General features: G+C 39.4%; 1 protein-coding gene across 1 annotated transcript in view; it reads right to left on the bottom strand.

Moving 5' to 3' along the window:
* The window catches only part of LOC117379129 (tax1-binding protein 1 homolog A-like), a 38,985-nt gene that overhangs the window by 22,030 nt on the left and 4,279 nt on the right, over window positions 1–12,676 (bottom strand). Inside the window, exon 3 of the mRNA XM_055225504.1 lies at window positions 443–545. Coding sequence (XP_055081479.1) covers window positions 443–545 — 103 coding nt within the window. The remainder of the gene's footprint in view (window positions 1–442; window positions 546–12,676) is intronic.

The raw sequence follows: 12,676 nt of genomic DNA, 5'->3' as shown, positions 1-12,676 counted from the left end.
TAGAAAACAAATTTTACAAGGTCTTGTATTATTAGCGGTGATCTAAACCATCAGTCACCACATTCTTTGTTTATGTCCTAACACAGTACACTCTGAACAACATCTGCATGTCAACAGTGCCAAGCATTAACATTTCATTGTCATAACGCCTGTGGCTACACTCCTACCCCTAATGTGCTCTGTTTTGCAGCAGGGCAGCTAGCATCGCAGGCAGCTAGCTAACCGGTTTTACTGACTGTGCCACACCGCAGCAGGCTCTCATATTTTCACTGGGTAATATCTGACTATGAGAGGCTCAGTAAACGGCGGTTACAGAGGAGCAGGGTCCCAGGCCTCTCTCTGCGGTCGTGTTCCCTTATTAAAATCAAAGTGCTGCGCGTTTATATGTGCTGTAAAATGGAGGAGTGACTTCAGAGTGCGGAGTGTGTGTAGTGGTTTGCACCTTGGAACACCACAGTCCGGTGCACTGTGCTCCCTGCCTCGTAGTTTTCAGGCATAGGGCTCCACAGGAAGGTGTAGTAGTCCCGTGCTGTGCTCCATCCAACCTGCAAACACAGAAAGCAGAAACTTGCAATTTATGTTTTAATAATAGGATTCAGTCCAATGTTCACATTTCAAAATGGAACTAAACATTTAACCCACTAAACTGTGTATATGCTGTTTTAATAGCATAATCTACTGTTCCTAGTCTTTGAGACTTGAGCAATTTACAGATTTGCTGCTTTCTGCTGCTCCTTTTTTGTGCTGCCTTCAGTGGCCTTAAGTAGTTTGTGACATCACGCAAGTCTGGCTTGATTATAGCCATATGTTTCTGATTACAAACACCTAGCTGCAGGGGCAGCTTTTGAAGTGTGAATACCTGTTAGACCAATCACACTGTTTCATAAATGTTCAGACCGTGCCCCTCCTTTCCCCTCACTCTCCACATTTGTCCTCCAGGCACTGCCCAATTTAGCAGCTCTATTTGAAATGTGGTTGTGGGCAGAGTTTAGGTGTTTAATCCCACTTTAAACATGTCCAGAACAATTGACAAAAAGACTGAAATATGAACTGACAAACTAATACCTGAAACACATTTCAAATGTTTGTACAGATCTAAAGTACAGGGCTACCAGTTTTTAATGCAGAATTTAAAAAAATAGTACTTCAGAAAACAACAAAATACACAAACAACAAAATATCCTAGGAAATGGGGATACTTCAAAAATTGCAGCCTTTGCAGTTTGCTAATTGGATCCTTTCTGGTTGCAGCTTCTGCTTTCCGGCTTTGATACGTTTGTGTCACAACAGTTATCTCAAGTCTGATAAATGTCACTTGAGATATTTTGGCTCTTCCAATGAACATGATCAGCCTGTATTACTGTAATCCCTTAACAACACATTATGTGAATTAGCTATTCTAACAAACAAAAATTCATGTTTGGATTGGCAGATAACCATTTTCTGTGATTAGCACGCTAGACAACACAGACACATATTATGCATTATTGTCGCTTTAATTCCCTTAAATATGCTTTTGGTCACATTGGGACAATGTCTGCATTTGAAAAACATACTTTATAAACTACACCTCTGTTTCCAGTGAGACATTTAGGCATTAGAGCTTCCTCTGCTGTCAGCCATGAGAATGAACTATGAGAAATTACACACTTTGGCCATAAGAAGTTATGCGTTTGTTGTGAAAACGGTTTGACCACAGGATGTGTCCGGTGATAGTTTATGAACTTAATAACTGCGCAGGGGAAGTTAACATTTTTACCTGTGACTCAACAATCTGAGCAAAATATGCATATCTGGGCAATATTTTTAATTAATGGATTAATAAAGCAAGTGTGAATGAACCTCCACTTTGACAACATTCTTTCAAACTAACAGAGGACTGGCTGTACAATTTGATTAACGTAAATAATTGCACATCCAAAATTATAAGATTCCTCAATAATGCTAAACTAAAGATGTACCACATTTTGAGCTTATCCAACCAACTACAATGTTTATGTATTTCAGAACATGTTGGTGGTGAATCTTTCATACATAATAAGATACTTTTAAGACACAAGATATTTAATTTTTTTTAAAAATACAACTTCAGTGATTGGCTAATTAGGGGGGCTATAACACGGCTGGTCATTGGTGTAGTTCAGTGTGTCATTATAAAACTAATTAGTCAGACTAAACAGTATACTTGTATCTATACCAGGAAAGCACTCTTCCACACCTCCTGTTCCTGTCTCCTCCTGCCTCTCCTGGCCCCACTCAGGGTGTCCAAAAGAGGTGGGAACTAGCTGGGCGGGCACACATGTGCACAGGCCTCAAAACATATATATATATATATATATATATATGAAAAAAGATTCCAATTATAATTTCCTGAACTTAAACAAGACAAACTTTTAATCATTACAATTTTATACAAAAAATAGTCAGATTGTTGTTCCGCCAAATTCTGAACTCTGCTCAAAACCAAATAGTTTTACTAAGAGAGAATTGGTTGTAGGCCTCTCCATTAAAAATACCATACCATAAATAAGTTGATCACTGACTTTTTAAATCAAAATTCTAATGCTCATCATTTCTTAATTGCTACAAAAAAACAAAAAACAAAACAAACATTGGACATGATGTCCCATGTACTTATGTACAATTTGACATTTTGATTCTCAAGATGATTATCCAATCAGAAAGCAGAATGAGCCTCACACGAGTCTCTCATTCGGGTTGTCAGTGCAATGCTGAAATCCAGTAGGTTTAAACCTAAAATGACTCTCTGATCTGAATCCTCTCTACCTAAACCCCAGCACCTGCATCCAATCATTAATCTGTGCTAGTGCAGCTTCTGGAGCTCAGTGAGTGAATGGTGGAGGTTCGGAGCTTTCACATGAGGCATGGCCTGAGAAAATTGTGTATACTCTATCTGCAGGTCAAGCCACTGGCAACCCAGGTGACACCGAAATAATATTTTTAAACAGTAAGAGTGCAAGCTATATACAGTTCCTTTACAGTTTTAAGTAAAATGCGAATTTTTTTCATGTGGGCTGTAATGTAATTTGTTGTGAGGCGACAGCCGTTAAAGGGAGAGGTGTTCAGACATTTGCAAAAGCAGGGGTCATAAATCTGTCAGACTCACACAGATGTGATCCTGAGTTACATAAGTGAGAACTGCAGCAGCACACCTCCACATTCACAACATTCTGAACACACACAGCCCTGACAGCACTGACGGGACATGTTACTCACACTATTATTATAGTATATGGCTGAACCAAGGTCTGAAAAGTATCAAACTACATGGTAATATTGAATAAACCAAACCTGACTGTTACTTGGTCTGGAGGAGGGCCTCCTGCTTCTTGTTTCCAACATTTTCGATGGAGATAGGTTTATACCACACTGTGGAAGATTATAGCCAACATATGGTTTTAACTATCCATTTCTATGGAATCATGCAGGTGACGTACCACCACCTCCTGAAAGTAACATTTTGTATCTTTAAATTACTGTTTTGAATGTCATAAACATGACATTAAATGGGTTGTCAAAAAGAAAACTAGTTTAAACTCACAGGCAGTTTTGTGTTGAAAATTATATGGGGTACAGTGTTTTAGAAATCGAGCCTCATCTTTAGTGCTGAAATTGAGAAAATGTATTCTGATGCTACCACAACATAATTTTTGAAAATCATTTTTGTCATGTCAGCATCCTGTGCCCACCGTGAATATTCTGATATTGTGTTTTCCTTGTGGGTGGAATCTATAAGGCACAATGTATAAACAGACAATCATATGCCCTAAATGCACCAGATATTCGGGTAAATTACAATAGAATCTTGCAAGATTGCACATGAGAAAATGGGATTCTAACATTAGTTTATCAGTTCATATTTCTTTGAGCAGAAGAAAAATTGCAATTAGATATTTTTCCAAAATTGTTCAGCCCAACCAGACACCACAGTGTGTTTGTATGTGACAATGGTTTGGGAGCAGTGCAGTTCTGGAAATGTGGCCAAACCTCTCGAGCAACTGTCAAGTGATGTATTATGTTGGCAGCTTCTTCATGTGTCTTTCTGTCATATTAAAATATTAGAGAAGGGTTGGAAGGTAATAGGTATCATCATGTCAGATTAACTGAACTGGGTCTAGAACATATGCTAATTGCAATAAAATATAAGTTTAAGGAAACAGAATTATTGACAAATGTAACTCTGAAGCATTTAACAATAGCCATTGTAGCATTAACACAGCAGAACTGCTTTAAGTCTATTCAGTGAAATTATTTAAGTTGAAATGGCAAATGTTTACTTAAAGTGGGACTAAATACTTAAACTCTGCCCACAACCACATTTCAAATAGAGCTGCTAAAATGGGCAGTGTCTGGAGGACTGAAGAGTGCGAGCAGAGAGGAGGGGCGGGATCTGGACATATGACGAACAATGTGATTGGTTTAACAGATATCCACACTTCAAACACCGCCCCTGCAGCCAGGTGTTTGTAATCAGAAACACCTGGCTGTAATCAGAACAGTGTTACGTGATGTTACAAAGTACTTTAAAATTTCAGTGGCAACTGAAGCCAGAACATGTTTTTGACGAAAAAGCTGCAAATTAACCTAATTTGCATATTTAGCATTTCAAGTTGAAATGCTAAAAAAACTAAAAAACTAAAAAAAACAACAACAAACAAACATGGTTTTAGTTGAACCTATTTTTTGTCTTAAAGTTACATACTGTGGCTTTAATATGAGATTGGAAAGATTCAGTCATGATTCACTGGCAAACAATCTGGAGGCTAGTACTTAAAATATCAATGAAGTTACTTGCAATACAGTTACTATTTTATGATGTATTAAAGAATAATACGTACAATCGTGACCCATATTCAAGCCAATGCAAACAGTAGCTGTTGCCAATCAGTGCCAATTACACATTTGTTTAGTAAAATTATGTAAGCCAGAAATAATTTCGGATCATGACCGTAAATCACCCAGGCTCATTCTGCGCTCTTGGTATTTTCAACACAAAACAACAACACCACTTTTTCAGTATTCTATTGAACAAGACTAGCGGTGGGGCAGTACTACTTACATTTACTTGAGTAACTTTGTAAATACATTGTACTTTTCAGAGTACTTTCTAGTAGCATGCTATTACTCCTTCTTGTGTAACACTTTAATTGAAGTAACACTACTCTTACTTGAGTATGAGGTCTATTTACTCTTTCCACTGTGAGTAGGTCTTACAAGAGACAAAAGCTGTTGATGATAGATGATAGAAAGATGTTGAAAATATTAAATGATTTGAACATTTGTGTTTCTTCTTTGAGTTTTTCACACAACTTCTTTAGATGATTCACTTTTTCTCATTTTTATGGCTATCCTTTGAAAATACCAGATGTTGTGCTTTATTTAATGTTTTATCCATTCAATTACATTCATTACATTCCCAAATACTTTTTTACTCTTACTTAAGCAATTTCTTGGACCACTACATCATACTAAAGTAAGAGTAACGTTACTTCAAAATCATATTACTAATGCGGAAGTACAAGTTTTGGCTACTCTATCTTTGCATGACCCAACGAAAACAGGGCCAGGGACATTCTTTCCGCCTCCTTTGGTATCGCGGCATGCTGGGCTGCAGCATGTGGAGAAAGCCGTGCACATAAATTATTTGTCTAATTGCAGAGTCGAAGTTTGAGTGACGTGCGTTTCAGAGTGGCGGAGCATTCCAGCGGCGCGGAGATGTTATAAAATAATGACAGGAGCAGTGTATATCAATCATGGGACTGAGGTGTGAGTGAGCGGCGCGATGACACTCTAATTATACGCTGCGTCAACGGGTTTTCTCCCAGCCGCCATCTGAGGCATGCCACAACCTAGAGCCGCAGCGCACAGGGGCTTTCTAACACTAACTCTAGATACATCCATAAATCTAAAGTATATCCTGCTGATTAGAACTGCCAAATATATTGTAGAGGTCTGAACGGGCAAGTAAGTATACTGTGAAAATAAAACAAAGGGTTAACCTGGTTTGAACCATGACTAAACCAGGATTAAACCAGGATTAAACCCAGACTAAATCATGACTAAACCAAGACTAAACCAGGACTAAACCAGACCCAAAGGACAACACTAGGTCTAAATCTAGTCTAGACCAAGTCTGAAATTACCAACTCTGTACTACAAGCATTAAACAACAAAATTTGAATTAAACCACAACATAAGTATTACTAAATCAAACATCAAGCCTAGACCAGGCCTTAACTAGGACTACACCAGGTCTAAACCCGGACTAAATTAGGACTGATCCAGGCATTAAACTAGGTTTAAACTTGTGTTAAATCATGTTAAAATCAGGACTAAACCACTTTCCATTATTAAATCAAATATTAAATTATCATCAAGTCAAATAAATCAGGACTTAACTAGAAGCAGGTCTGTGAGGGACACACTAGGACTAAACCAAGTCTAGACCAGGCCTGAACCAGGACAAATTAAGGACTAAACCAAGTATTGAACCAGGTAATACAAGGAGCTAATAATGAAAAAACAGAACTACAGCTAATCTAGTAGTAAAGAAGTAAATTAAGTATTATCAAGTCTAAACCAGGTCAGAGGTTGGACTAGGTTTATTGCCATTGTAAGTGAACAAAATTCACAAACAAAAAATTTGCTTTGGTGATATGATGCAACGACCAGAACATGTCTTGACCTGGACTAGATCATAACCAAATTGGGTATGATTATAATGGCTATAATTAGGTGTGCAAGATTAATCACAATTAAATCAAAATTTGAAAGGACGCAATCACAAAGCAAATCACAAAGGCTGCAATTTTTGAAATACCTTAATTTAATTTCAACAAAATATCCTGTCTTATTCTGCATTAAAAAAAATGCTCACCCTATAGTTTAGATCTGTACAAATAATCTATAATTTCTCAGTTCATTATTTCTTTTTGTCAATTCTACTGGACACGTTTGAACAGAATCCTATTCATAAATCAGTCAATAAGAAATCTACACAATGCAAGTCAGAAAAATCACAATTAGATATTTTTCCCCAAATTATTCCGCCCAAGCTAGAATCTCTATGTATGTAGGCCTGTCAAGATAACACATTTTAAAGTGCACTATATTGCTGAAGAAAATATAGATGACAAATGATAATATTGAAACAAATTTATGCCACTGAAAAGATAACCCAACAGCAGATTTATGCCACAAAAACTAGTCTACATCTACAATACTGTTAAAAAGCCATCAACTGAAATAAATAAACAGAAGAAGGAAACACTTTAGTACTTATTTTGCATCTGTAACCTGTCATAGAAGTTCTTAATTCAACCTTTTACAGCTCAAATCTTATCATAAAGCCGCCAAAAAATAACCAAAAATACAAGTAACCAAAAATTCAGTACTGCAAAAAAACTGTGCACACGATAAATATTGACCCCAAAAAGCTCTTGTTCCAGCTTTCATAAGTTGATATAGTAATTATCGTGACAGGCCTATGTGTACGGCCCCATTAACAACTCTTTTCTCTTTCATGCTTAATATTATTCCTTGTTCAAAGTCTCTCTGCATGTTGTCCACTAGGGAGCGTCTATGTCCCGCTGTAGCCTCCCGTGTGACTGAAGGAGCAGCTTGTACACAGTTAAACACCTGCACAAGCCAACAGAGAGAAAGAGGGGACTGGATTCCTGTCCTCCTGACTCATCTCATATTTGACAGTTAGCCTCGGGGCAGTTAGCGCAGCCAGTTTGAAGAGCCAGGTAATGTCAGGTTACGGCGAGTCATTTTCGACCAATCACGCGTCGGTAGCACAGTTGGAGCCATTATTTGGGATTGTGGAGGGTTTGTGTGGTAGTTTATCCCCACACTCAAGTAAATTATTATGATAGTCGCAGCTAAAACAAATAACAGGCTAATAAATTATAGCTGATGGTTTAACAAGGAAAATGTCAAGTTTCATGTAATGGCGGTGATTTTATTAAGGGCTACGAAAAGATTTCTTGCTATTTCATTGTATGTGTTTAAATGGTTTTAACTGTTTATAGAGCAGGTGCTGTAATAATGATATGAATCTTGGATATAAGTACTTAAAGGTCCTATATCATTCAAAATGTCTCATGTCAGCTTTTATTCGTGTTGGAATGTTTTTGACGAAACAACATGCTCAGAGTTGTGTTTCGTAACATTCACACATGTTGAGTAATCTCATTATTAGTCTTTCAACATCTTCAAAGCTCTGGCACATTTTACCTTTACACATATATTCCTATGATAAACTTACACCATATGGGATCTCCATAAATGGTGCAGTGTATGTTTGTGGTGATATGGCTACACACATACTCCACTAATAGCATCCACCGCTTACCTTTGGATCACTACATCAATGAGGTGCCATCATCCAATGGAACTGCTACTTGAATACGGCCCGATCTGGAAGACTGTTACGTGGGACAAATGCAAGTCTTACTCAGAAATGAAATGATTTTTCAAAAGGAAGTTACCTGACAAGCTCAAGTAATCACAACCAGGGTAGAACAGTGGTGGGGATTTCTAAGGAAGCAGCACACACAGAGACCAGCTACTTCTCTGGTGACTTTCTGGACAAGAGTCTAGAACAATTCACATGTCTTGAAGTGATCGAGGTAAGACATATCCTAGTGTAGTGCATGAGCCTACTGAGAAATGGGTCATTTGTGTATACTAAATCCAATGGCAGTGGGCCTTCTTTAGTATGACAACATATACTACTATATTTAGTGTTTAACCTTTATTTGTTATGTAATTGAGTAGTTTTTGAATACCCACTTTTGTCCATACAATTTAGCTTATATTTTATATCACTTGGCTATCATTAACTAAATAGTCCCTCTTCCCCATCTTGGAGAAGGAGCTGCAGATATAGATATATAGTCCACCAATGGAATACCCACAGAATTCGACCATCTAGAAATGCAGCAGCTCCAGGACAACATTCAGTGATGATATACACCGTACCTCAACTGTTAGGTGTGTGAGAGTTCCCATCAAAACATCCAAGCTTGCCAAGAGGAATGGTTACAGCGGGTACAGCTACCCATACATTTGTGACAAAACTGTGTTTGATATTTGTTGCTATTCTATAGCAGAAAACCATCTTAAAAAGCCAATGAGCTTTACGTGCTTACATACATATTCAGCTACTAATGGAAACCTGCCATATGTGTCACTATGTAATGTAGTAGACAAGAGTTAAAACACACAAAACAAGAGGGCAACCACTGCAGGTTCAAGTGCAACAGTAAGGGATAAGAATAAGAACCTGTAGGGAAGTCAACAATTTTAGTTTCTTCAAAATCAATAAAATGATATTTATTGACACAACAACAACAACATTTTTAGAATATTCAAGTTAATGCAATAAATACAATATAATGAACAAAAGCTTTGTAGAAATCAGAAGTATTAAAAGTCAGTGTGATCAAAAATATTCAATAGTGAAACACATTACTTGCATATAAACAAGATAACCTTGACGAACAACTCTTAACTGAATGGCAGAACAGTGTAACAAAAACCCAATGCTTAAATTGTTGGGAGGGGTACTAGACAGGCACCAACCGGGGACTTCAACACCCACATGGGCAATGACAGTGACACCTGGAGGAGGGGGGGGGGAGTCTATTATTGGACTTCTGTGCAAGCCACAGTTTGTCCAAAACAAACACCATGTTGAGGACATGGAGTGGGCCATGTTCTCAGCCTCTATTGTCGATGTGGCTGCTCGTAGCTTTGGTCATAAGGTCTGTGGTGCTTGTCGTGGCGGCAACCCCCAAATCCGGTTGTGGACACCGAAAGTAAAATATGCCATCAGGCTGAAGGAGTCCTATCAGGCTTTGCTCACTTGTGGGACTCCTGAGGCCGCTGACGAGTACCGGCGGGCCAAGCGTGCCACAGCTTGTGTGGTCGCAGAGGCAAAAACTTGGGGTTGGGAGGAGTTCGGGGAGGCCATGGAGGAGGACTATAGGATGGCCTCCGATTCTGGCAAACCACCTGATGCCTCAGTAGTGGGAAGCGGTGCTTCACCAACACTGTTTACAGTGTGGACAGAGAGCAGCTGACCTCAACTGGGGATGTTGTCGGACAGTGGGCGGAATACTTTGAGGATCTCCTCAAATCCATGTCTTCTGAGGAGGAAGCAGAGACTGGGGACCCAGAGACTCATCCATTACCTTGGCTGAAGTCACTGAGGTGGTTGGCAAGCTCCTCGGTGGCAAGGTTCTGGGGCTGGACGAGATCCATCCCAAGTACCTTAAGTCTCTGGATGTTGTGGGGTTGTCTTGGCTGACACGTCTCTGCAACATCGCGTTGTGGCCGGGGACGGTACCGCTGGACTGGCAGACCGGGGTCGTAGTTCATTGTTTAAGGAGGTAGGTCGGAGGGTGTCCTCCAATTACAGGGCAATCACACTCATCAGCCTGCCTGGTAAGGTCTATCCTAGGGTATTGGAGAGGAGAATCCAACTGATAGTTGAACCTCAGGTTCAGGAGGACCAGAACGGATTTTCATCCCGGTCACGTAACACTGGACAAGCGCTATACTCTCCATCGGGTTCTTGAGGTTTCATCGAAATTAGTTTCCTCCGCAGAGATAGGGTGAGGAGCTCAGTCACAAAGGATGAGCTTGGGGTAGAGCCACTGCTCCTCCATGTTGAAAGAAGCCAGATGAGGTGGCTCGGGCATCATTCAGGATGCCCCTTGGGCGCCTCCCTAGGGAGATGTTCCGAGCATATCCCACCGGGAGGAGGCCTCAGGGAAGACCCACGACATGCTGAAGGGACTATGTCTCTCAGCTAGCCTGGGGACGCCTCAGGGTTCCACCAGAGGTGCTGGAGGACATGTCTGGTGAGATAAGTCTGGGAGTCCGTGCTTAGACTGCTGCCCCCGTGACCTGGCCCTGGATAAGCGGAAGAAAATGGATGGATGGATGGACATCCGACCCTGTCACAAACCATAAAATTTTTCATGTCATCCAACCCCTTACGTACTAATGTATAAATCTCAGACTTTGGTTGTCATCTGGACAAGATGGAGAGACAGTAATTACCTTTAAGATCTTTTATGTTGGTTTTACATCCATTTACATTTTTTACAGTTCCTGCATATTTGGGAACATTTTCCTGAGAGTTGGTCCTACTGCTGCAGCAATGTTATCCAGTGCATATTTTGGTTAATGAATGATGTGCTTGTGTGTGACTTGGAGGAGCTAGGACTGTTCGTACTCCTATGCGTTCCATGATATCTTCAAGAGAGTGTGGTTGGTGTGTCATTTGTGGCATCTCTGTCACTTTCACCAGCTGTGTTTGGTAGAACTGTCTTCATGAACCTCTTCATCTACTTCTTAAAACTCTAAGGAGATATAGAGTCTTCCTTGTCTCGTTACCAGTTAACAAATAAAATTGCAAAATGCCAAAAGTTTTGGGTTTCACAGACCTCACCCACTGTAGTGTGCTCATCTAGAGATGCTTCCTGAAAGTTAACAATGGCTGCTCTGTGTGTGTGCGGCTGCTTTGTGTGTGCGCGACTGGAGCACACACAAAGAGTGAGCGTTCGGAGGGAGAAAACCTTGGAGGAAAAGCGGCTGAATCAATGAATTCTGGGCTTCTAATTATTGGATTAAATTATCCGTGAAAAATGTTCTTACCGGAATTATCGATGTGACGTCATAATTGCCATTATCAGCCAGTAATTACTGGTGATCAATATTATCGTGCATCCCTACTAATTATCTTATGAAAAGATTGCAAAAATGTAATGTAACTTGTTAAAGTAGCAGTTTGTGGTGCTAGCTATTTTCTGATGCGTTTTTTTTTTTTTTTTATATATATATATATATATTACTGAAAAGTTAATCTACATTTCATTTCTGTTTGTTTTCCAGTTTCACTTTAGCTTCTCACACCACAGCTGAAAAAAAAGTCTTGAAGACTGTATTAAAGAAGATGCTCACAATATTCATAACTTTCAGGCCTTAGAAGAACAACAAATTCCTTTCTAAATAACATAACATTTAATAAAATTGCACTATGACTGGCAAAAAAAATAAAAACAGTTAGGGCAATTAAAAATGTTAACTTTTTCTTCCTGTATCATAAATCATATGACTATAGTTGCATCTGTACATAGTTCAGATTACATTTAAGTCTCTGTGCTACCCAGTGGTTGGAGGGCAAACACATACTGCCTGTGCCACTAGCGCCCCAAAAACAAAAAAATAAATAAACAAACTATGATTTCAGCTTATTCTACATCTACATAAAAAGTATTATTTTTGAAGACATCCACTAAGACATCCAGTAAAACATCAGACACTACACTATAAAACCTGTACAGTGATAAGACACTTGTTCCGGGTACTACCACAGACACGCCACACACGCGTCACTCAGCCTCAGATCCTGGCCCGGGTGCTTCCTGCCTGGGGCCATCTCCTAACCATCAAAGCCGATCGGCCGCATTACAACAATTACATTTTCCAATCAACTTTTTCCAAATAAAGCCTGCTCCTGATTCCTTTTTAATGACAGTGCCTGTTTTGAAGTCACAGGCTTAACAACATTCGACTGTTTGTCTTTGGACTTTTACAAGGCTTTGGGTTTCCTCTTAATTATGTGTGAGATTTGACGGCG

This window comes from Periophthalmus magnuspinnatus, chromosome 11 (genome assembly GCF_009829125.3).
Source record: "Periophthalmus magnuspinnatus isolate fPerMag1 chromosome 11, fPerMag1.2.pri, whole genome shotgun sequence".
In the NCBI taxonomy this organism is placed as follows: domain Eukaryota; kingdom Metazoa; phylum Chordata; class Actinopteri; order Gobiiformes; family Gobiidae; genus Periophthalmus; species Periophthalmus magnuspinnatus.
The sequence above is the reverse complement of the archived record's forward strand: the minus strand, read 5'-3'. Positions and strand labels throughout refer to the sequence as shown.